The sequence below is a fragment of the Bombus vancouverensis genome, chromosome 1, assembly GCF_051014615.1.
Source record: "Bombus vancouverensis nearcticus chromosome 1, iyBomVanc1_principal, whole genome shotgun sequence".
Taxonomy (NCBI): Eukaryota; Metazoa; Arthropoda; class Insecta; order Hymenoptera; family Apidae; genus Bombus; species Bombus vancouverensis.
Window position 1 is genome coordinate 14,277,565 of NC_134911.1, and position 20,011 is coordinate 14,297,575.

Sequence of the window (20,011 nt, forward strand, 5' to 3'; positions counted from 1 at the left end):
CGCAGGTACGAGAAAGCACCAGTATTTCTCAACCTACGGAGTATTGACTTATTTCAAGTTTAACTTAAGCCTATATAATTTTACCCTTTGTATCATATTTTCAATCTATTAATTATTTAATTAATTTTTCTAAATAAAAATTAATTTGCTTTTCATTTCACAATGTAAAACGATTCTGATAAATTAGTCGGGTCCAACGAAACATGTATGTAAGTATTTATATCTCTGTTACAAAATATGTACTCGTTTTTAATATCTCTGTCTTTATGATGCTGTAACGCCATCCGAATTTTTCTTATAAACTTCCTTATAAACCAGCTCTTGCATTTGCATTCTGAGTAACATTCTTTTGTCAGCGGACAGTGTTCTTATATGAGGCAAGAGACTCATAAGAAAATAATAATTATCATCGAAACGGTTGCCTTCTAAAGGATCTACCGGGATATTGTCATTGTCACCCATGAGCACCTGTTCAGGAGAAATATTTTGTAGCATCATTTCGTTTTCCGTTAAATTGTCAGAGACGCTCTGAAATTCAAGATTATCAAAATTCTCCTCGGGTTCTTGCTTCACGTCTATATGATTGGCAGCGTCGATTTTTAATCCGTTATCGTTATTTATCGACAGTAGATGATTCGCAATTGTATTTCGATCGTCCATATTCCTATTTGTTACCGACGAACCATTCTGTATTAGCGTTCCATCACTCTCACTTTCGCTAGGCACCCGATCATCATCTTGACAAGAATTACTTCGTTCCCAAATTGGAGGACGGGGTAACATTTGCTCTTTCAAAAATTGCAGACTTTTAAAATGTATCCATACTGGCCTATTTCGATGAAATTTACTTTTGCGATAAACTTGGTCCTTTTTTAACTCCGCCCGGAAAGTATCTCGTAATCCTTTCCACTTTGCTTTTAATACTGGTTCTGAAAAATGTATGAACAATGTATTTTTATTTACTTTACTAATAAAAATACTTGCAGAATTCTAATTTAATAATTTATATTAATATTTTTAATACTTTAATCAGCTTTGCGTTAATTTAATTAGATTATGTAATTTTAATTGAGTTAAAAAATTATCTTATTCTATGAACATTACACTTTACGATTCGCATATAAAATTATATACGTAAAATTATATTAATAAATGATTTTTGTAAAATACAATTATGAATTAATATTTGTATCATAAAAATCTTAAATATAACGAAAGTAATTTATAGATACGATAGTCGAAATTTATTGGCTGCTTGTACGCATGCGTCTTCACCTAAGAAGTCTGTATGTACTTGCGATTTAAATATTCCAGAGTTTTAATACTGTAAACTACAATAGATTGTAAGTTATTAATGGTTCATAGAGTAAGATTTGATGTGATTATAAAGTTCATATATTAAACAGTAAACATGCAAATTGATTTAAAGTACAATATATCCGGTAATGTCACCCTACGAAAAAGTAAGGTTAACTAAACGGCGATTCGTACTAGCGAGTACACTAAAATACTATACTACACAAATAAGTAATAATCGCATTGTTTAAATGTATATACATATTTTGTGCACTAATTGAGGCAATTACAATATAAAAAACCTTTCCTGTATAGAAGTAAAAATTTGTACTATTGGTCTTACACGCCGTTGTAAAATTTAAATTATTGCATAAATATGTAATGATTATAACAAAAACATTGTTCTCGGTTAAGAAAATAAATAATTTAGTAATTATTTTATTGTATCAATAATATTGACAGTTCACACTTAGAACGATATTATGCTAAAAATGAGACTAAAAATTTTGCTGATAGTTTGAATGAATGATAAAAATGTGCGCGGGAATAACATATGATTGAAAAACGATTTCATCAATGCACCTACTGGGCAATTTGAATATCGATGCAATCTCCATCCAAACGCGGTTCGTCACCTCGCGATTGTGATAAGAGATATGCCTTTGGTTCCAAAGCGCTGGCCGCTTATAAACTTCGGCGATTAGCCGATTCGCGTCCATCTTCACCTCGTCTCTCATTTTTGCCAGTTAGGTATATGAAAAAGCGTTTTTCTGTAATTTGAACAAGGCAAGAAAGCACAGTATTAGCTTGTCAATCCGATAGGAACAAAGTACAGGCGAATACTAGCGCTGGGATAGCGATTAGCGCGCAGGACGCTCTCGGGTAACGATCGATTCGCGTTTTGCCCTCATCTTGCCCTTGCTAGCGCGAATAACTTCATCTTCCCTTCTCACGAATCGCAACTTGCTATTTGATTTTCTATTACATATAAAAATTTACAACATTAGTCACGTGAACATTTTTTAATTACGGGTTATTAGATATTGTTTTCAGTTTGAATAACATTCCAAATATAATAAGTATTCTTTATATCAATAATGTGACAGTATAACTTTGTAATCATAGAAAGTGAATTTAGTAAAAGAATGCAGTTATATATTATTTTTTTTTGATTTAATGAAATGACTCATATAATTCATAAAATAATACTAAAAAATAACATGATTAGAACGTATACGTATGCGAGATCCATATTTTTGCATACATATTTCAGATGTTGAATAATATGAATGATTTCGAATTAATAGCACAAGGTGCCGAGGCACGTGTGTATAAGGGTATTTATTTAGGTAAACTAATGTTAATCAAAGAGAGATTCGAAAAAAAATATAGACATGCTGATCTAGATAAGCGTCTCACAAAAGATCGAATAAAAGCTGAATGCCGTGCTATAATTCGTGCTAAAGCCGCAGGTAAAATAATACGAATATCATTACTGTCAAAATAATTTGACAAAACATATCTTTTTTTCTAAGATTTTACTTTTTTTAAGGGATTGCAACACCAGCTATATATTTGGCAAATTTAGAGCGGCGGTGTATTTATATGGAATATATACAAGATGCAATAATACTAAAAGATTTTATCGATGAAAAAGTTTCAAAAGAAACAAATGATGATCGTTTATTAAACTTTATAGCGCAAGGACTTGGAACAATTATTGCTAAATTACATTCGAAAAATATAATTCACGGAGACATGACTACCTCAAACGTACTTTTGAAAAATATTGATGAAGATCACATTGGAAAATATGGTATACCATTTTAATGTCATAAGATCACTTTAATGATATAATATTTATTTCTCTTTTTATCTTCTAGTTGCGAACAATTTTGTTATAATAGATTTTGGTTTGGCTCGTATAGAAGCGAACGTAGAAGATAAAGCAGTTGACTTGTATGTTCTTGAACGATCATTACTAAGTGCACATTCAGAAGTACCTCTTTTGTTTTCAAAGATATTTGAGATTTATCAGAAACATTACAACAGAACAGATAAAAGTCAGTGTAAAGAAATTGTTTCTAAATATAAAGAAGTACAATTACGAGGACGGAAACGATTAATGATCGGTTAATTTCAACATATTTTTTATGAATATATTAAACGCATTTTATTAACATATTCTCAATAATTTATACATGTTAAATATACCTTAAATAAACCACCTTATATGAAATTTGAGCTGTACTGTTTTATTTTTAAACTATAATTTTAAGATTATATATTAATTAGTTCTGATTTATTATTTTTACTTGAACATTAATAACTTTATAGGTACAGACATTTTTTTCCATCAGTGTCATTTACTTCTCAGAAAAATGTTCTAATAAATTGTTATTAATCAAATTTAACATATACACAGTTATATTAACATTTCAAATTGATTTTTTATATAACAGCCTTGTGCTTATTAAGACAAAAGCTAAGACTGTTAATACATAATATATTTAAACAGTAAAAACAATATTGAGTATAAAAATTTTATGAATGATACATCCAGTATTAAGTCTGGTCAAATATTGAGCAATATGGTTATTTAAAATGTTTATTTATATTAATTATCTGCACAGATATATAATCTGATTTGGCATATGCAACATGTTTTCGTAACATAGTTTACAGTACTTACTTGTATCAATGATATGCAACAAAGAAACTAAATTTGAAATAAAAATATTTTATAACTAATATTTAAAAACATTTTCTTTAATAGCAAATAATTGACCTTTAAAATATGACACATAATTTTCTATACAAAAAAAGAAACTCTTTGATGAAGAAATACTTTTTTGTGATAATGTTTAATTCCATATAACAAGTTATCCGAGTAATGAGAAATTCTTTTGTATATTTATTGCGCTACAAATTCAAAGCGCATATAATCTATATGATAAGTAATTGCTCTTCACAGAAATGTTTATGAGGCAAATTGCACATATGCATGGAGCACTTGATTGTTGAAATATATGTATTAACATCTTTATCAGTCAAATCATCATTGGTACAGTTTTGAAAATGCTCAATCAAAATGTAGTCCTGAATATATAATGATCCAGGTCACCTATGAATAATAATTTTTTTATAACGTTATGAGATAAAGAGATTAAAATAAATAGCACTAGATAACTTCAAATTACCAAAAAACCAGCAAATGATGTCATAAAACCTTCTTTAGTTAATTCCCATATACCACCAAATTCTTCCTCATCAATTTGTTGAAAATTACTAAAATACAGGTATGTAACACCTGCATTAACTAATACAAATCTGAAATATCAAACCATAAATTTGAAATGTATAATTATAACTTTGCTATTATATATTGCGATTATATTATGTTTTAACTTACAATAGTAGAGCTATGAAACCTTTTAAAGGTATAAGACCCCATCCTATACCAACTATAATACCAATTGCTTGTCTAGCCCAATATATAACATCAAGAAATTCTTCCTATAGTAAATAAAAAGCGCTTATGAATGAAATCATGAAAATATATACAGAACATAATTAATTGAAGTGCGGTTATGTTTACTTTATCCGGCCATTCGGAGTTTGCTGTTATCGCACGTGTCCATACACTTAATTCGCATTTACCACCATTTCCAATCTTTTCAGGTTTTGAACGTGACATTTCTGCACCTTCTCAGCTTAATAATATAAAACATGTAATAAAACTCATTAACATTTCCTAAGTGAAACAGATTCCATACACTTTATTTCCTTAAACCTTCTGCTGCTATACTTCCATCTCTTGAATTATGGAAATGTGCCACACAAGACGCATTTCATACAATTTTTCACGCACGCGCACTGATCTTTTTATATTTTATTCGTTTTATATCTTTTGATATTTATTTCAATAAATATCACATATACTTTTAATAGTTTAATGTTTAATGTCGTAAACAACACATATATAAAACTATTTTGTCTTTTCTTGCATATATATTTTATATACCATCATTAATATTTAAAAATATAATTGTATAACTATATACTATACCACCGCCAAATTATTTCATTGAAACATATTGTGAACGTATAATAATACATAATTGTATCAATGAATACCATATTAACTTTATTATAAAAACCTGTTGAAGTAACAACAATATAATTTTATTATTATAGCAAATAAATTTTATATTTTTCCAAAATTAGCAATGAAAATCATTTAAATATACAAAGTTGCTAGTGTATAAAATAAGAAAAACAATTAGTGCTGCATATGTAATAGGAGTCTTTATTTATTAGTAAATTATATTGCATGATTAATAAGCAACGTATCGAAACCTGCAAATACTGATATTTATTGGGTAATAATACATATATAATAAAATTAATAGCAGATTTTGAAACGTGCTTCATCGCAACATATGTATACATGTGTAAATGTAAATACAGGAATGTAATGAAGAAAGAATGTGTGTATATGTCGTCTGATTTTCTCCGCACGCATCATGTGATTGTGCGATAGAGTGAATATGATATTACTCACTCATTAGTACATAATATATATAGTAATTGTATTTAATATATTTACACACTAAAACATGGTTTATTACAGGTGATCTTTTTAACATGTAAAGTAATAATTAGTATGATATAGAAAAATTATATTTGTTTTTAATTTCTAAAGAAGAGATAAAGATTTTAGAAATTCAGCAAATTTTGTTAATCATACATATAATATAATTCCCTTTTTGGCACAGTTGCTTAAATTTTAACTCTTACATTACATTTATAGAGTCCAATGTAATATTTTTTGCTCATAAGTACATAATTAATTTATCTGTATCTTTATACAAAAAATCACCTGCAATGTAATATGTATACAAATTGTTAATTGTATGCACTTATGCAAAAGTACAAGTACATACATGTTTACAAATACTATTTTATTATGGAAATAACTAAATTACAATTTTATTAGTGAACATTATTGACAGTGAAAAGAATTATTAAGTAACATTATGATTAGCTACCTTTTATGATACTGATTTGTTTTATATTATTTGAAAATCTTTTACATTGATTTGAGGAAATGTATGATTTAACAAATACTTCATGAATTTAATTTACATATAGCAAGATTTAGAGTAAATAATCACCTGATAGAAAAAGTTTTGAATTAAATGATTTAAAAATTTTATGTCCAATCTATATTATATATATAATTTTAAATGAGGGAATATTAAAGTAGAATGTGTTTGTTAGAATACAACATTTCACAATTGATTTAATTATGCCTGAAAAAGAATATTTCCAGTTAAACATCTAATATTGTTATATGATGTATGTTGTTAAATATATACCTGTATCCAAAAGGACTTACATATTTCATTAGTCACAGTTATTAATACATAAACCCAATATCAAATAGATATTCAAATATTTATTTATCTATAAGAACTGTAACTATAGTTATGGCTAATTTACCTATATGTAACTTTTTTACATATATATGTACAGAAGTCTTTTGCTATTCAAAAACTAGCTTTTAATATATTTATGTAAATTGAATTTTATGTTAGGTGTTCGTATTTTGCGATACATTTTTACATCATACAAAAAAATTGTTTGTAAAAAAGCTGTTCCTTTATAAGAGGACGCAGATAGCAGAAAGATTTTACTAAATTATTCTTAATCACAATATATCTTCAACAAGGTATAAAATAGCGAATACAGCTTACAAATATCGCAAAAGAATTCTTGAAATATAATAATAGTCTGCAATATCTTTTTTCTAATTAATTTAGCTGACAGTTTAGTTTATTTTCTTTTTTCCATTTACGCACATCATATATATGTTATATATGCATTACATAATGTTTATATATTTTGTTACTAAATTTTTATAAATCAATGATAGTCATGGACAGTATCATATCTTTTATATAAAAATCTTTTAATTTTGTCCTTATTATGTGGAAAACAAAGCATTTATTATTTTATGTTATGTTATATGGCACACTTCATACATTTTATGATTCTTGAATCTCGCTTTGTGCACTTATCAATTCCGATTGTATTTAAGAAATGTTAAATAACTTAATACAACCAGTATGGAAACGATTATAAAATATTGTAAACAATTATTGACCTGACCTAAATAGAACCGTTTTTGTTTATGATCACAGTTTTGTTATAACTGGTTGCATAAGAAACAAATCAAAATAAAACAAATACAAAAACTGATTTCGGAAGACAACGCGACATTGATTAAATAATAGGAAGAAATATTGTTTTATGTCGATAAGAATATATTGTGCTTATTTTTTGGTAACAGATCAGCGGTTGTACACTTAAAATAATTAAAATCATGTAATTTATGATCTATATTAAAGTCTATCAGTTTAAATATACAGACAAACAATATATAAATATTTAAATGTTAAAACAAACATAACATGGCTCATCTTCCAAATAATATCATTGACAATATCAAACTGATTTCTTTCTAAAAATCTGGAGGAATGTAGAAGCATTTAGTATGTTCTTCATGGAAGTAAGTGTTTTAACTTATTGCATTGAAAATATTAAATCATTTTAGTACATTAAATAGAAATATTTACTTCTAAATTAAGATAAACTGCGTTAAAATTACAGTTCTATAAAAAACTATAAAATTTTTAATGCCACCTTAATAATAAATTGGTACTTTCTATAAAGACCCCAGTACCCTGTCCCTAAATATTGAGTTAGCACACTTGCTTTCGCATTTGACTTCATATGGCACAAGTACAAACGTGTCACATCATAGATTTTTGTGCCCAATATAAAATACTTTGATAAAAGATATCTTAATAAGTATCCAGTCATTGACATTAATTTGTAAATTATTACTGTATTAAGTCACGATCAAACGTCAACTACGTCATTATTGTAGTTGAAATTTGAGTCACGTAAAAATGAAGTACGTCGAAGTTTAAAACTTATACGATTTTCTTCAACCGTTTTCGGCACTTCCGTTACCTAAAAATATAACGATTGTATATATAAAATTATATTTAACCCAACATGATACTTCAAAGTATTTTTATAATTTTGTAATAATGTTTTTGTGTAATGCTAAGACAAATAAACTGTATCAAAAAAAGTAAAAATATAAAATCACGTTAATGGATTTCAAGCGCAAAACAATTTTTTCAAGCTATCATAAAAGGGCTTAGGACGCTGCACACTTTTAAAAAATTATATTAAATGATTTAAAAAATGAGAAAAAAAAGAAAAAAAAAACAAACATTACATAAGGTACCTTGACATCTGGTTGGTTGATAGAACGTTGAAGCACCGACCTCCATGCTGCAGGTGCGGTATGCTCTAAAATAATATATACAGCAAGGCTTCTTAATTAAAGGATACAACATGCATATTCACAATGTACTTGGAATTAACAGGGAATTAATAATTAATTAAAAATTATGCGTGAATCGCGAATGGTGTTTAAGATGTTATTAGATACATTGAACATGCAGTAGAAAAACATATTTTTGCTTCTTACCATTCTCTTTCCTTTCAGTTTTACTTTTGTTTAAACTAGCTGCCAATTCCCTCACTGACCTTTTCTCTACACTGGCATTGCTTAAAGAACTAGCAGTACTACTTGCTGATAACGTCGGCGGTAATGAAGCAGGACCACTTACACCACTATCCGTTGATTCATCAAGTGCATCTCCAGAATCAGGTGTATTTCCAGCTGAAGTATTTGGACTAGAACCATCGCTTAATAAATTAAATTCTCCTAAAACATTAAACACATAATATATATTATTATATAAGCTAAGAATTTTATTATTAAATAATTTACATTTTTCATACCAGATTTTCTATCAGTAGCCATGCTCCAGGGTCTTGGTTTAGGAGCTGTTATAGGCGGAACAGGTTTAGTTTTGGAAAGAGCACCATTGCTTTTTCCATCTGTAAGTGAACTATTTCCTTTGGTTAGAGACCTTAACACTGGAGATTTCGATACTTCCGAATTACTTTTTGTACTGCTACCATTTGTTGGGCTACGAAGATCAAAACCTGTCGATCTTAATTTAAGAGAAGGTAAAGGTTGATTTGCAGTCTTATCTGTATCTATTGCAGATTTTTTTGTTAAACTTTTCCTAGTTTCGTAATCTTTAGGAACAGCTGTTGCATCTTTATCCGAGGAATTTGTAGCAGTTGTTTGTTGTAATACCTTACTATTTTCATCCGAATCTCGTAAACTGCGTGTACTTGTACCAGAACCAATAATGGGTAATGTACTACGTTTAGATGTATCAGCGGTATTACCGACACAATTATTACATACATTATTACTTGTATCTTTGTTGCTATCAGATTTTGTAAGAATTCTTTCATGATTTTGCGCATTGTCTGTTGTATTTCGCCGAGTTAATGGAGATGCAGTTAACGGCGAATCACCTTGAGATCTCCTGCCAACAAGAGGAGAAAACTTTTCTAAATTATCGCTAGATCGTGATCGCGGGGCAGGCTCAAGAAGTGTTTTTAACATTGGAGAGCTACAGCCAGGTTTTTTATCCGTCTCAGGTGGAATACTTTTATGACTCGTAAGAGATAAATTTGGGCTACCATCCGTTGGAAAAGTATGCAAAGAGCTACAGCAAAATAAAAGGAAGTGTAATGTACATAATTTTCATAAAATATTAATGAATTACAGTTTTAAAAATAATACCTGTCATCACTTGTGGGGGATATAAGAGGTGTTGTTGGTGTAGTTGGTCTGAAAAATACATCGAGGCCTTCTCCAAGAGCAAGACCATCCACTGGTTGATCTGGTCTCAGCATTGGTCTTGTAGGTGCTCTAGTTTTTGTTCTGCGTGGTCTAGATTTTACTAAATGTTGCAGTTGCTGTCCTACAGTATTAGGTAATTCAGAAACAGAATCTAGTGATTCTGTTAAAGAATGTTCTGTTTCTGAAATAGCTGAAAGAATATGTTGATATCAGGAATGATAAATATATCAACTATAACATTTTTTCATGTTAAAAAAAAATTAACCTTCTGCTTGACTTTTTGGTAAGGATGGTAACAGATCTGGAATGTCATCAGCTGAAAGACCTTCCACAGAATCGACTACAGATTTCGGCCGCAATTTCCTTCCATGTAAACTTTTTCGTTTATTTGATAAATGTGGCGTAGCCTACGTAAAGAACAATAATTAATATCATTAATATGTATTTTAATTTTTTACAATAATTGTAATATGTTAATTCATTATTATGTACTACAAAAGATTTGGTATACAAAAGTCAACCAACAAACATTATATTTTTAAATATGTATTTACTTTACTTACAAGATTTAAATAATCCAATTTCTGGACAGACATGGAAGTTTTATATTAAAATTATTATGTAGCAAAGTTTATTCTAATATATGTATTACATATATTATACGTAATACATATATAATACATATAATATATATAATATATACATAAATAAAAAAATTGTGTTTTTTACCATTGGAGATTGATCACTGGAACATTGACCGATAGAATTCACAAGTGAATAAGTTTCTGGTGGACAATCTTCTTCTGAGGCAATACTGGTTCTACCAACTGGTAATGCTGTAGATACACCTACAGTACTTGTAACTCCTATAACACTTCCACTACTCATTGAACCAGCACTAGGCCGCAACACATCAGGCGTACTGCTTCTTGTTCTACTATCACAGTCACCAATCTGAAAATATAAATATGAACATCAGTATCAAAATTAAAAGATTTTAATACTAAACTTTTAGTATAATACCTTTTAGCATGTATTTAACACATAGTGAAGTATATTATACATACTAAGTTTTTATAGCTTCTTGACAATGATTCAATTACTTCATCTGTTATTCTGTCGGATACATGTGCAGCAACTGCCAAATTTAATTCACTATAAAAATATTAATAATAGATAATTACAAGCAATGAGATAAGTTACTGATTATTTGACAGATATGTATTAAAGTCAAAACGAATAAGTAATTATGATCCATACTTGACTCTATTGACTATATCCGCCCCAGCTTGCTCTGTGATAGTGGTATGTATGAATTCACTACTAATTTGATTTTTTTCTTTGCAACTACTTCGTAGATCATCTTCCACTGCAACTGATTCACTTTCATCGCCTCTAATTACCGTTTGAGAAAGTATCGTAGGACACTGTTCATTTGCACACTTTATCATAGCATCTAAGGAATCCTGTATTTAAATTTTAATAATTGAAACGTATTATGTTTAATGTAAGAATAATATATATCTGATAATAAAATACCTGTAAATATATGGTTACAACTTTATGCAATTCATTTGCCATTTCGTGTAATTTTAATTCTATTGGATTATTTTCATCTCGTCGTTGAAGAACTTCGTGCAATCTTGGTAAAAGCTACAAAAGTATCATTTGTATACAAATTTATTCAAAATGTATTTATTATTCGATATTTTATACCTGTTTTGAATTATCTGCATCTTGTATGAGTCCAGTTGCATAATTAATGTCATTATTAGCATCGCAGCTTTCCGCAGCAATAGCTTTAATAGTGTCTTGCGTCTGTACAACCAATCTATCAACCATTTGTTGTGTGGAGCTTAACAAAAATCCTTGTTGCAATCTAAATGCTTGTCCATGACTATATTTACAAGGAGTAACGTTTCTTTGTAACAAGTCCTGGATTTTTTTAGCTAATTGTTCCGTTTTTTCAGCTGAAGTTTTCATACAAGGTTGCAAATCATAAATTGGAAATGGCATATGTCTTACACTGCAATTCCTGTAAAAGGATGTCACATATTAGAAAATATATTAACATATTCATTATTAATATGAAAGATTGCGTACTTTTCTAAAGCATGAACAATATCAGCATAACCTTGAAGAGTAATATTATTTTTATCATAAATAATAGTTCTCAAATGATTATTAATTTGTAATGCCTTTGCTAATAATCTGGCACCAGGATCTCCAATCTGATTACCACTAATATCTAAAGTATGAAGACATGTGTTACTACCAAGGGCATTGATAAGATTATAGAGATCAGATTTTAGTCGAGAATCTGGTAAATGTAATGCTTGCAAAACGCAATCATCTTCTTGAAGCATTTGCACAAGGGCATCCATTACAACAGCAATATGTTTGCTTTTCATACTAACAGTGTTGCGACCCATGTATAATTGTTTGATCGACTTGTTTTTTCCTATAGCAGTTATTACTTGTGCTAAATCAACATCCATATCTGTGAAAAGACATATTTACAAGATATAGAATCCAAATATTAAAGCAAATAATTTATTTATATTATACTGTACTTACTACTATCTGATATATCCAATGATGCTATGCAACGTACACCATGAATGCATGATTCCAATACATGAGCACCCATAGAGCCCAAATTGTTTCCACTCATATCAAGTTCTAAACCAACTGTACTTTCATTGCATGCCAAACCAAGTAACAAATGTTTCAATGCCTCTAGCGGCAATTTACAACAAGATATATTTAAGTACTTTAATGAGAGTGTAGCAGTAAAGAACTGTTTAAAGCTGGGAGGTATTTCTTTGGTCTTTTTACTTGAAAAGGAGTTACGAGCAACATTTAAATGGACTAGATTAGTTGCACAACCCCGTAGTAAAGCACCAAACAGCTAGATAGAGTAAATGTAAAATATGAGCTTATTTGCTCTTACATGAGTTTTACGTATAGAAAACTAAAATATACTTACACATTCTAATGTTGTATCTGTACCACTTAGATCTAAATGAGTTAGACTATTAGGTTGTGCCAAAAAATTACATAAATTCTGTAAATATGTAATAATTATATTAATTGCATTTCCAACTATTATAATATTAATATAACCATTTATTATATTAAATTTTGGAATAATATTTAGAAACAACTTACATTGATATCATCTTTTAAAGAGTTTTCTGAAAGATTTAAATATTGCAAACTAGTTGGCATGCTTCTATTTAAACTTAGTGCATGTGCAATTTGACTTATTCCTTTTCCAGTTAGTCCACAATGTGCCAAATTTAATTTTTGTAAACCTTTGGGTAATTTTCCAATAGGTCCGCTTAAATGTGCACCTCCTTAAAAATAATATTATTATAAGTAATATTATTAGTAGACACATATATTAATTAATATTAATAATTAATGGTCAAATTAAGCATAGCAATGTACAATACTATTTATTAAGTATATGTAAGTACACATTATGTAAGTTAAACAATTAAATATACACTGTAACAATCATCTTTTTTTCATGGAAAAGAGTAAAATTATAAATGGAGGATTATTTCTAAACATAAAAGGATAAGGATAAACTTAAATAACATTAATGGTTATTTGCACACCTTGCAATTTGGCTATTATCCCACACAAGCTAGAGGCTCCTATAAAAAGAAATTTGTATAGGGATACTTTAAGAACATACTTAAAAAGTGAGTAAAAAAAGAAGAACTGAAACCACAAAAAATGGATCTACTAAGGAATAACATCCTACATAAAAGTCTTTATAATTAATACTTACCTTTATCTTCAATGGTATTATATGATAGATCAATAGTCTGTAACATTGTATTAGCATTTGAAATTAGAGCTAATGATAATTTGTGCGCAAAGTCCCTAAAAAATCATATTTGGAATTTATTTACTAAAATTAATTGTATCATAATTATGCATTTATTTTAGCTTTACCATTTTATTCCAAGATTATCTAGATAAAGTTCCTGAATGGAAAGGGATCTACGCATAACATGTAACAATCTTTCCAAAGGCTCGTGACTTAGTTTAAGATGAGATGCCCTTAATTTTGTAAACCAAGTATTATATTCCAAGGCAGAAATGATTGGCACCAGATCTTTTTGATCCAAATGATCAAAATCTCTTAAATTTAGCTCTCTTGTATCATGAGAGAGGTATATTGTATCAACATCCTATAAATATAATTGTCTTGAAAAACGTTTAATAATAATAGTAGGACATTTTCATATACTTTAACAAGTTACCCAGGCTACTTCTTCTCTATATGGTACACCATGTAAATCACACATACATGCATATTGGGTTGAAAACCCCCCACAAGGTCCAGTATGTCTTGTTGCTTCTGTACTTCTAGCTAATTCACTACCTCTTATACTCTGCAGTCTACTAGCTGGTATTACTTCTATTTTTCTTATAATATAACTATAATAAAAATTATAATTTTAATATCAGTTATTCTAATATTATAATAATTAAAATAAATATAAATTTATACATATAAGGTAACAAACACATACTTCAATGGTACAGTGGGAAAGATATTTCGAATTGCAGTATGTAAGGCCTCAATCATTGCATCTACTTCTGTAGTATCTGCACCTGCTCCAGTAGTAGTAAAATTGTAATATCTTTCCCCAACACTTAAAGATAATTGGTTTGCTCTTTTTGATTCTATAGATGTTATTTCTAAATAATGAAAATGGCAGTCGATCTGTAAAAAATATTTTAAACACAATTATTAAAATAATCATATAATTTTATTTGTAAAAACAAAATAATCATATTATCTTACTCTTGTGGGCACTTTGGCCGTTAAGAGAAACAAACGGCATGGTGAAAAAACCTTAAATCAGAAAAATTTAATTTTGAATCACTTTAAATCTAAATAACTTAAAATTCATTATACATTATAATATTGCAATACTGCAAATATTACTTACCAGAACACGATTTTCCTGTTTATCTTGTTTTGTTTCTAATTTTACGACATTCTTTAATAATATTTTCACATGCTTACCTAATAATGCTTTCACCGATTCTACAAATAATGAATAATTTATGAAAAATGATAATTAAGCTAATGGCAATTTTGTAAAATATACGAAATTAAGGAAAAGGTTTAAAAAAATTGTATTATAATCCAATTTGTATTTTTGTGAAATAAAATGAGGATTAATGAAACTTCTATAAACATTTTATAACAATAACTATTTGAACAAGAAATATATTTTTTTTATGTATGACAGTTCCATAATACGAACGTAAACATTCAGTAGAAGACAAACCATTTAAATCTTTCGTAAGTTGCGATCTAGTTGACATTTTGTTAATTGGCTTATTTTTCAAACATCAACGAATCCATTTAAGACATTGTTTTTTTCGTCACACGGTGACCAAAGTTTTCTATCTTGCTTAAAAAAATGTTAAGATAAAGGGCGATGTCACGAAACTATAAAGCTGAATAGCCGCCATATTAGCACCTGCCCGCGATCCATTCTGTTCCACTCCGTTCCGTTCCATTCTTACAAGTGTATTTATTTAAATTCTTTTACTATATTTTTTACTCTTATCATTTACTATAACGTTATGTTCTGTATAATAAAACAACTGATTTAAATGATAATTAATGTATTAATTGTAAATGTAAATTGTAAATGTAAATAATTAAATTGTACAGAATAGGTTATTGAGATATCTTTAATAAGTTACTTAAGTTAGTAGCAGAGAGAAACAAAGGTAAAAGATAGCAAAATACAGTACAATATTTTAATAATATTCGAAAATAATTGTGAAGTGTGCAATAAAAAATTAAGGTGAATAATAATATTTGTGTATAAATAAATAATATTTTATATTATATAATTTCAGGATTTAATCCATATCTGATTAAACATGTTTGCTATAAAAAAAATTTTGAACAAAATACGAATTCCTTTATACCAAACTTATGCCACAAATTCAAAATTAGTTGAAATTTCAAAAAATGATACAGGTAATATCAGAATCCTAATTTTCATAAGTTATGTTTTTATTCAAGAATATTTTTTCCTAACAGGTATTGCTACAATATCTATGGCACGTTCACCTGTAAACAATTTAAACAAAGAATTATTAAATGCTTTAAACACGTCCTTAATGGATGTACAAGAAGAAAAATGTCAAGGTGTTATATTAACATCGTCATTATCAAATATATTTTCAGCAGGACTTGATATAAACGAAATGTATAATCGGACTGAAGAACAGCTAACTGAATATTGGCAAACATTGCAAGACACATGGTTAACTTTATATAATTTGGAAATGCCAATAGCTGCTGCAATTAATGTATTATTATAAATATTATTAGTATAATTATTTTCTGAGAAATATATATATATATTTGTTACTTTATTTATAAAGGGTGCCAGCCCTGCTGGAGGATGTCTTTTAGCAATGTCTTGTGAATATAGAGTTTTAGTTGAAGGAAAGCATACTATAGGATTGAATGAAACACAATTAGGAATTATTGCTCCAGAATGGTTTAGAAATATATATGTTGACATATTAGGACATAGAAGAGCTGAATTAGCACTTTTAAAGTAATTTATTGTTAATGAATGTATAACAAAACATTTATCCCATTTAGTAATATCTATAATTAATTGAAAACTATTGATTTCATAGAGGAACCCTATTTCATCCAAAGGAAGCATTAGAAATTGGAATTGTAGATGAATTAGCTTCTGATAAAGCCAATGCAATCCAAAAGTGTCAAAATTATATTGAATCTTTTAAACACATACCCTGTAAGTACAATATTTATTTAATTAAGATAAGTACGCTTAATATTTACCATATAAAATATTTATAAAGCCAGAGCTAGACAAGCAACAAAAATGGAGTTAAGGAAACGTAATTCATTATGGTTGAAAGTAAACAAACATATGGATCTAAATCAATTTTTAACACTTATTCAATTACCGGAAGTACAAACTGGCCTAAAATTATATATGGAAGCTTTGAAGAAAAAATAAGAAACTTTAATCAAAGTGTCGTATTTTAAACTATCACGTTAAAGATTAAATATTTTTATACGATTTTTATAGAAATAAAATATTTTATACGAGAATATATTCATGTACTAAGAGATATATTATATTGTTTAATAAATATATACAGTTCAGCAAAAATACTTACTTCTATATTAATTTTCAAAGTAATACGTTTATAATATAACTTCTGAATGATCATGCATCATTTTATCAAGTCACTCATCAAGTGCTAATATAATTTCTGAATCATCAACATTTAAATTTAATTGTTGCAATACTTGCAGAAATTCTTGTTGTTGAGAATCTGCAAAATGTGATATTTCTAATATTTGTTGACTACTTCTTTCACTCTCATGCCTATTAAACCAAAATAAGAGATTTTCGAAAATTAAACTTCACAAAGATATGAAAATATCTAAAAAAACGAAAGAACTTGCCTTATTAGCTGTTCACTGTATTCTTCAACCCAATTTTTTAATCGATTTATCATGATATCTTCTCGAACATCTATTATCTGTAATTAGAAAATTCATATTAGTTTTTAAAGTACAAACAATAAAAATATACATAGATACGCGTACATACTTGTAAATGCCTTTCATGAGAATTATTAAGATTGTAATTTAACATGTCTTTATCTTCACATAGATTTAATAAATGACGTGGCATTTTTGCATCATCTCCAATACCACTAAGGAAATACAGAATTAATCCGTTAATAGTGTCATTATACTCTGCTTCACAATTACGTAATTGTGAAAAATATCCTCGTGCAGTTGTTAGAAAAGAATCCACCATATCAGAAATGTTGATCCTAAATACTTCATTTATATCCTTTATTAAATAAGTTTAATATTATTTTCAATTTAATTTTTCTATATGTAACTCATAATGATTAAAATATACCTCCATTTGTTCATGCAGATCTACTTCAATGGACATTAATCTTGTCCATGCATCAGTTACCATATCACTAAATTCTTCAGAATATTGTTGTGCTATTTCAGTTACATTTTCTAATGTAGCAGTATCTACATCTCCAACTAGCTTTTTTAATAATTGTTTAACAGTTGCTAAAGCGTCAGTTTTCCTGCGCAAGACTTCATTTACAATCCTATAATTTGAAATAGTACAAATTACCATCAATTTTGAATATTTTATATTTGATGCTTATGTATATATATCACTCACATTCTACCTTGATTTTCTGAAATGGTTTTACCTTCATTTACAGCAATATTGTAAAGATTTATTTCATTCATTCGCTTATTATGTTCTTTCAAACCTATCTCACAAAACTCTTCGCATATAGCAGTAAAATTTTTTTTATATTCTTCATGTGCATTTTGTGTATCATCAGTTACTATAGATAAATCCTTTCCTTCTACACACAAAATGCACTTAATAAATTTTTATGTGGAAGTGCATGAAAAAGTAAATAATAATTATTGTATGTATAAATAAATTGATAAACCTTTGTCATCTTCAAACATTTGATGAAAGAGATAATCTCCATCAAGATGTTCTACATATGCAGCAGTGAGGATAGCTAATTTCTTTTCATATTTTTGCTGGGCATCCAATTCTTCTTGTTCTTTCATTTCTGCTTCTTCTAAAGTATTTAAAGTCCTACTAAATTATAAAATATAAATATTTTAAAATAAATATATATATTGTTTTTTATATATCTATTTTATGGATATTTTATAATTACTAATGTTTTTCTGTAGCATCTTTCCTTTGTTCATTAGTTATCATTTTGTATTCATAATAAATTAATTGTGGTAAGAATGCAAATACATAATGCAAATATCCATCTTCTTTAGTGCATGGATTTCCACTCATATTCAAACTACGTAACTTTTTAAATTTTCTCAAATATAGTACCTAAATAACAATACAAATGTAAAAATATAAAATATTTAATATCCACGTATATTTTGCACATTACATACATGTTTTGTATCTGTTATAATATTATTACCAATACTAAAAATCGTAAGATGACATAATTCATCTATGTTTTCTATCTCACGAATTTCATTATTAAATAAAAGCAATATTTCTAGTTTTGTTAAATTGTTTAAATTCTCCATTATTTTAATGCGATTGAAAGAAAGATCTAATTCTTTTAAATTAACGAGCGCATTTAGGTTTTCTATTTTCTCAATTATATTATTGGATAATTTTAATGTCATTAGATTTGGCATTACCCATAGATAATCAAGTTTTAGAATATCTAGAAGAAAAAATACCAAGTATACGTATGTATAACAAGCTAAATGCAAGTTTAAAATTTATGTATAATACGTACTAAGAAATTCAATTCGAATTTCTTTTATTTCATCTAATTTAATACCATCTTCGTAAAAAAGTTTACCAGCTTCTCCTTTTGGCCCTTGTTCAATTGCCAAATTTATTAACATATCTTGATTTATTACACGAGGTTGTACAAACTCTTGTAATATAGTAGGAACGTCTTCCTCAATCATCATTTTTAGATATTTCATAAATATCCTATACAAAATTAAATGAACAATTATCACAGTACATATACATATGTATGTACTGCTTTGCATCGAAAAGATTTAATTTATATAGCCTTTATTTGCGGTTGCCGCGCAACAAAGATTTATTAATTTTGTGGCGAACTTCAGAACCATGTCGTGTCAATTTCATACCAAAGAAGTTTCCTGTTTTATCGACCCGAAGAAATCTATTTTATCAAAATTTATCTTTTAAAAACAACATTTTGTTAAGTCAGATTATATCATTGTTATATTCCTTATTATTTATTATTTGATCACGCCGTACAAATGTTTTCAATTATTTTTTA

At 28.0% G+C, this 20,011-nt stretch overlaps 6 protein-coding genes across 15 annotated transcripts; 2 read left to right on the plus strand and 4 right to left on the minus strand.

Moving 5' to 3' along the window:
* Positions 1 to 37: 37 nt before the first annotated feature.
* Positions 38 to 3,535, plus strand: Prpk (TP53 regulating kinase). Of its 3 annotated transcripts, none has more exons than XM_076620095.1 (4): positions 38 to 205; positions 2,570 to 2,768; positions 2,849 to 3,112; positions 3,180 to 3,535. In XM_076620095.1, the coding sequence occupies exons 2-4, from the start codon at positions 2,570 to 2,572 to the stop codon at positions 3,431 to 3,433; spliced, it is 717 nt and encodes a 238-aa protein (XP_076476210.1). In that variant the 5' UTR covers positions 38 to 205; the 3' UTR covers positions 3,434 to 3,535. The 3 variants fall into 3 exon arrangements, with proteins under 3 accessions (XP_076476210.1, XP_033184002.1, XP_033184003.1); XM_033328111.2 differs by having other exon boundaries at positions 88 to 209; XM_033328112.2 differs by lacking the exon at positions 38 to 205 and adding an exon at positions 1,227 to 1,343.
* Positions 705 to 2,597, minus strand: LOC117153756 (uncharacterized). The gene is given in 2 exon segments (XM_076620099.1): positions 705 to 962; positions 1,879 to 2,597. Coding segments are annotated over 2 exon segments (273 nt in total). The 5' UTR covers positions 2,034 to 2,597; the 3' UTR covers positions 705 to 844.
* Positions 3,141 to 5,162, minus strand: LOC117153759 (GEL complex subunit OPTI). Its single transcript, XM_033328113.2, has 4 exons — positions 4,895 to 5,162; positions 4,709 to 4,812; positions 4,497 to 4,626; positions 3,141 to 4,420 (listed from the first exon to the last, which is right to left on the minus strand). The coding sequence occupies exons 1-4, from the start codon at positions 4,991 to 4,993 to the stop codon at positions 4,379 to 4,381; spliced, it is 375 nt and encodes a 124-aa protein (XP_033184004.1). The 5' UTR covers positions 4,994 to 5,162; the 3' UTR covers positions 3,141 to 4,378.
* Positions 5,163 to 5,585: 423 nt separating this feature from the next.
* LRR (capping protein regulator and myosin 1 linker 1 leucine rich repeat protein) lies at positions 5,586 to 15,603 on the minus strand. 5 transcript variants are annotated; one of them, XM_033327312.2, is made up of 24 exons: positions 15,427 to 15,603; positions 15,082 to 15,179; positions 14,934 to 14,984; positions 14,659 to 14,852; positions 14,386 to 14,563; positions 14,075 to 14,313; positions 13,908 to 14,002; positions 13,732 to 13,770; positions 13,277 to 13,464; positions 13,095 to 13,172; positions 12,683 to 13,016; positions 12,209 to 12,605; positions 11,822 to 12,140; positions 11,645 to 11,758; positions 11,366 to 11,571; positions 11,173 to 11,260; positions 10,835 to 11,059; positions 10,669 to 10,689; positions 10,371 to 10,512; positions 10,046 to 10,295; positions 9,184 to 9,968; positions 8,867 to 9,106; positions 8,621 to 8,685; positions 5,586 to 8,337 (listed from the first exon to the last, which is right to left on the minus strand). In XM_033327312.2, the coding sequence occupies exons 1-24, from the start codon at positions 15,461 to 15,463 to the stop codon at positions 8,224 to 8,226; spliced, it is 4,497 nt and encodes a 1,498-aa protein (XP_033183203.1). In that variant the 5' UTR covers positions 15,464 to 15,603; the 3' UTR covers positions 5,586 to 8,223. The 5 variants fall into 5 exon arrangements, with proteins under 5 accessions (XP_033183203.1, XP_033183205.1, XP_033183204.1 ...); XM_033327314.2 differs by lacking the exon at positions 13,732 to 13,770; XM_033327313.2 differs by lacking the exon at positions 10,669 to 10,689.
* Positions 15,375 to 17,315, plus strand: LOC117153347 (enoyl-CoA delta isomerase 1, mitochondrial). 3 transcript variants are annotated; one of them, XM_076620079.1, is made up of 6 exons: positions 15,375 to 15,440; positions 16,010 to 16,133; positions 16,197 to 16,468; positions 16,544 to 16,722; positions 16,808 to 16,929; positions 16,997 to 17,315. In XM_076620079.1, the coding sequence occupies exons 2-6, from the start codon at positions 16,034 to 16,036 to the stop codon at positions 17,155 to 17,157; spliced, it is 834 nt and encodes a 277-aa protein (XP_076476194.1). In that variant the 5' UTR covers positions 15,375 to 15,440; positions 16,010 to 16,033; the 3' UTR covers positions 17,158 to 17,315. The 3 variants fall into 3 exon arrangements, with proteins under 3 accessions (XP_076476194.1, XP_033183212.1, XP_033183211.1); XM_033327321.2 differs by lacking the exon at positions 15,375 to 15,440 and adding an exon at positions 15,721 to 15,877 and having other exon boundaries at positions 17,001 to 17,140; XM_033327320.2 differs by lacking the exon at positions 15,375 to 15,440 and adding an exon at positions 15,723 to 15,877.
* Positions 16,709 to 19,907, minus strand: LOC117153346 (dynein regulatory complex subunit 3). Of its 2 annotated transcripts, none has more exons than XM_076620053.1 (9): positions 19,490 to 19,907; positions 19,131 to 19,414; positions 18,890 to 19,062; positions 18,650 to 18,807; positions 18,367 to 18,556; positions 18,082 to 18,289; positions 17,761 to 18,009; positions 17,613 to 17,689; positions 16,709 to 17,532 (listed from the first exon to the last, which is right to left on the minus strand). In XM_076620053.1, exons 1-9 carry the CDS (start codon positions 19,752 to 19,754, stop codon positions 17,391 to 17,393), a joined length of 1,746 nt encoding a protein of 581 aa, XP_076476168.1. In that variant the 5' UTR covers positions 19,755 to 19,907; the 3' UTR covers positions 16,709 to 17,390. The 2 variants fall into 2 exon arrangements, with proteins under 2 accessions (XP_076476168.1, XP_033183208.1); XM_033327317.2 differs by having other exon boundaries at positions 18,367 to 18,559; positions 19,490 to 19,906.
* Between the last annotated feature and the right edge of the window lie 104 nt (positions 19,908 to 20,011).

Bases quoted from the DNA above. Each gene is read 5' to 3' on its own strand.
- LOC117153759 (XM_033328113.2), bottom strand. From the start codon at position 4,993: ATGTCACGTTCAAAACCTGAAAAGATTGGAAATGGTGGTAAATGCGAA. The intron at 4,813-4,894 runs GTAAACATAACC...TATTTACTATAG, and splicing joins ACTCCGAATGGCCGGATAAA to GAAGAATTTCTTGATGTTAT. The intron at 4,627-4,708 runs GTAAGTTAAAAC...TTGATATTTCAG, and splicing joins GGTTTCATAGCTCTACTATT to ATTTGTATTAGTTAATGCAG.
- Prpk (XM_033328111.2), top strand. The intron at 2,769-2,848 runs GTAAAATAATAC...ACTTTTTTTAAG, and splicing joins AATTCGTGCTAAAGCCGCAG to GGATTGCAACACCAGCTATA. The intron at 3,113-3,179 runs GTATACCATTTT...TTTATCTTCTAG, and splicing joins AGATCACATTGGAAAATATG to TTGCGAACAATTTTGTTATA.
- LOC117153346 (XM_033327317.2), bottom strand. From the start codon at position 19,754: ATGCAAAGCAGTACATACATATGTATATGTACTGTGATAATTGTTCAT. The intron at 18,010-18,081 runs GTATATTTTAAT...TATTTAATAAAG, and splicing joins ATCTGCATGAACAAATGGAG to GATATAAATGAAGTATTTAG. The intron at 17,533-17,612 runs GCAAGTTCTTTC...TTGGTTTAATAG, and splicing joins TACAGTGAACAGCTAATAAG to GCATGAGAGTGAAAGAAGTA.
- LRR (XM_033327312.2), bottom strand. From the start codon at position 15,463: ATGTCAACTAGATCGCAACTTACGAAAGATTTAAATG. The intron at 14,985-15,081 runs GTAAGTAATATT...TTCTGATTTAAG, and splicing joins AACAGGAAAATCGTGTTCTG to GTTTTTTCACCATGCCGTTT. The intron at 14,564-14,658 runs GTATGTGTTTGT...TTTTTATTATAG, and splicing joins TTTCCCACTGTACCATTGAA to TTATATTATAAGAAAAATAG.
- LOC117153347 (XM_076620079.1), top strand. From the start codon at position 16,034: ATGTTTGCTATAAAAAAAATTTTGAACAAAATACGAATTCCTTTATAC. The intron at 16,134-16,196 runs GTAATATCAGAA...TTTTCCTAACAG, and splicing joins AATTTCAAAAAATGATACAG to GTATTGCTACAATATCTATG. The intron at 16,930-16,996 runs GTAAGTACAATA...ATATTTATAAAG, and splicing joins ATCTTTTAAACACATACCCT to CCAGAGCTAGACAAGCAACA.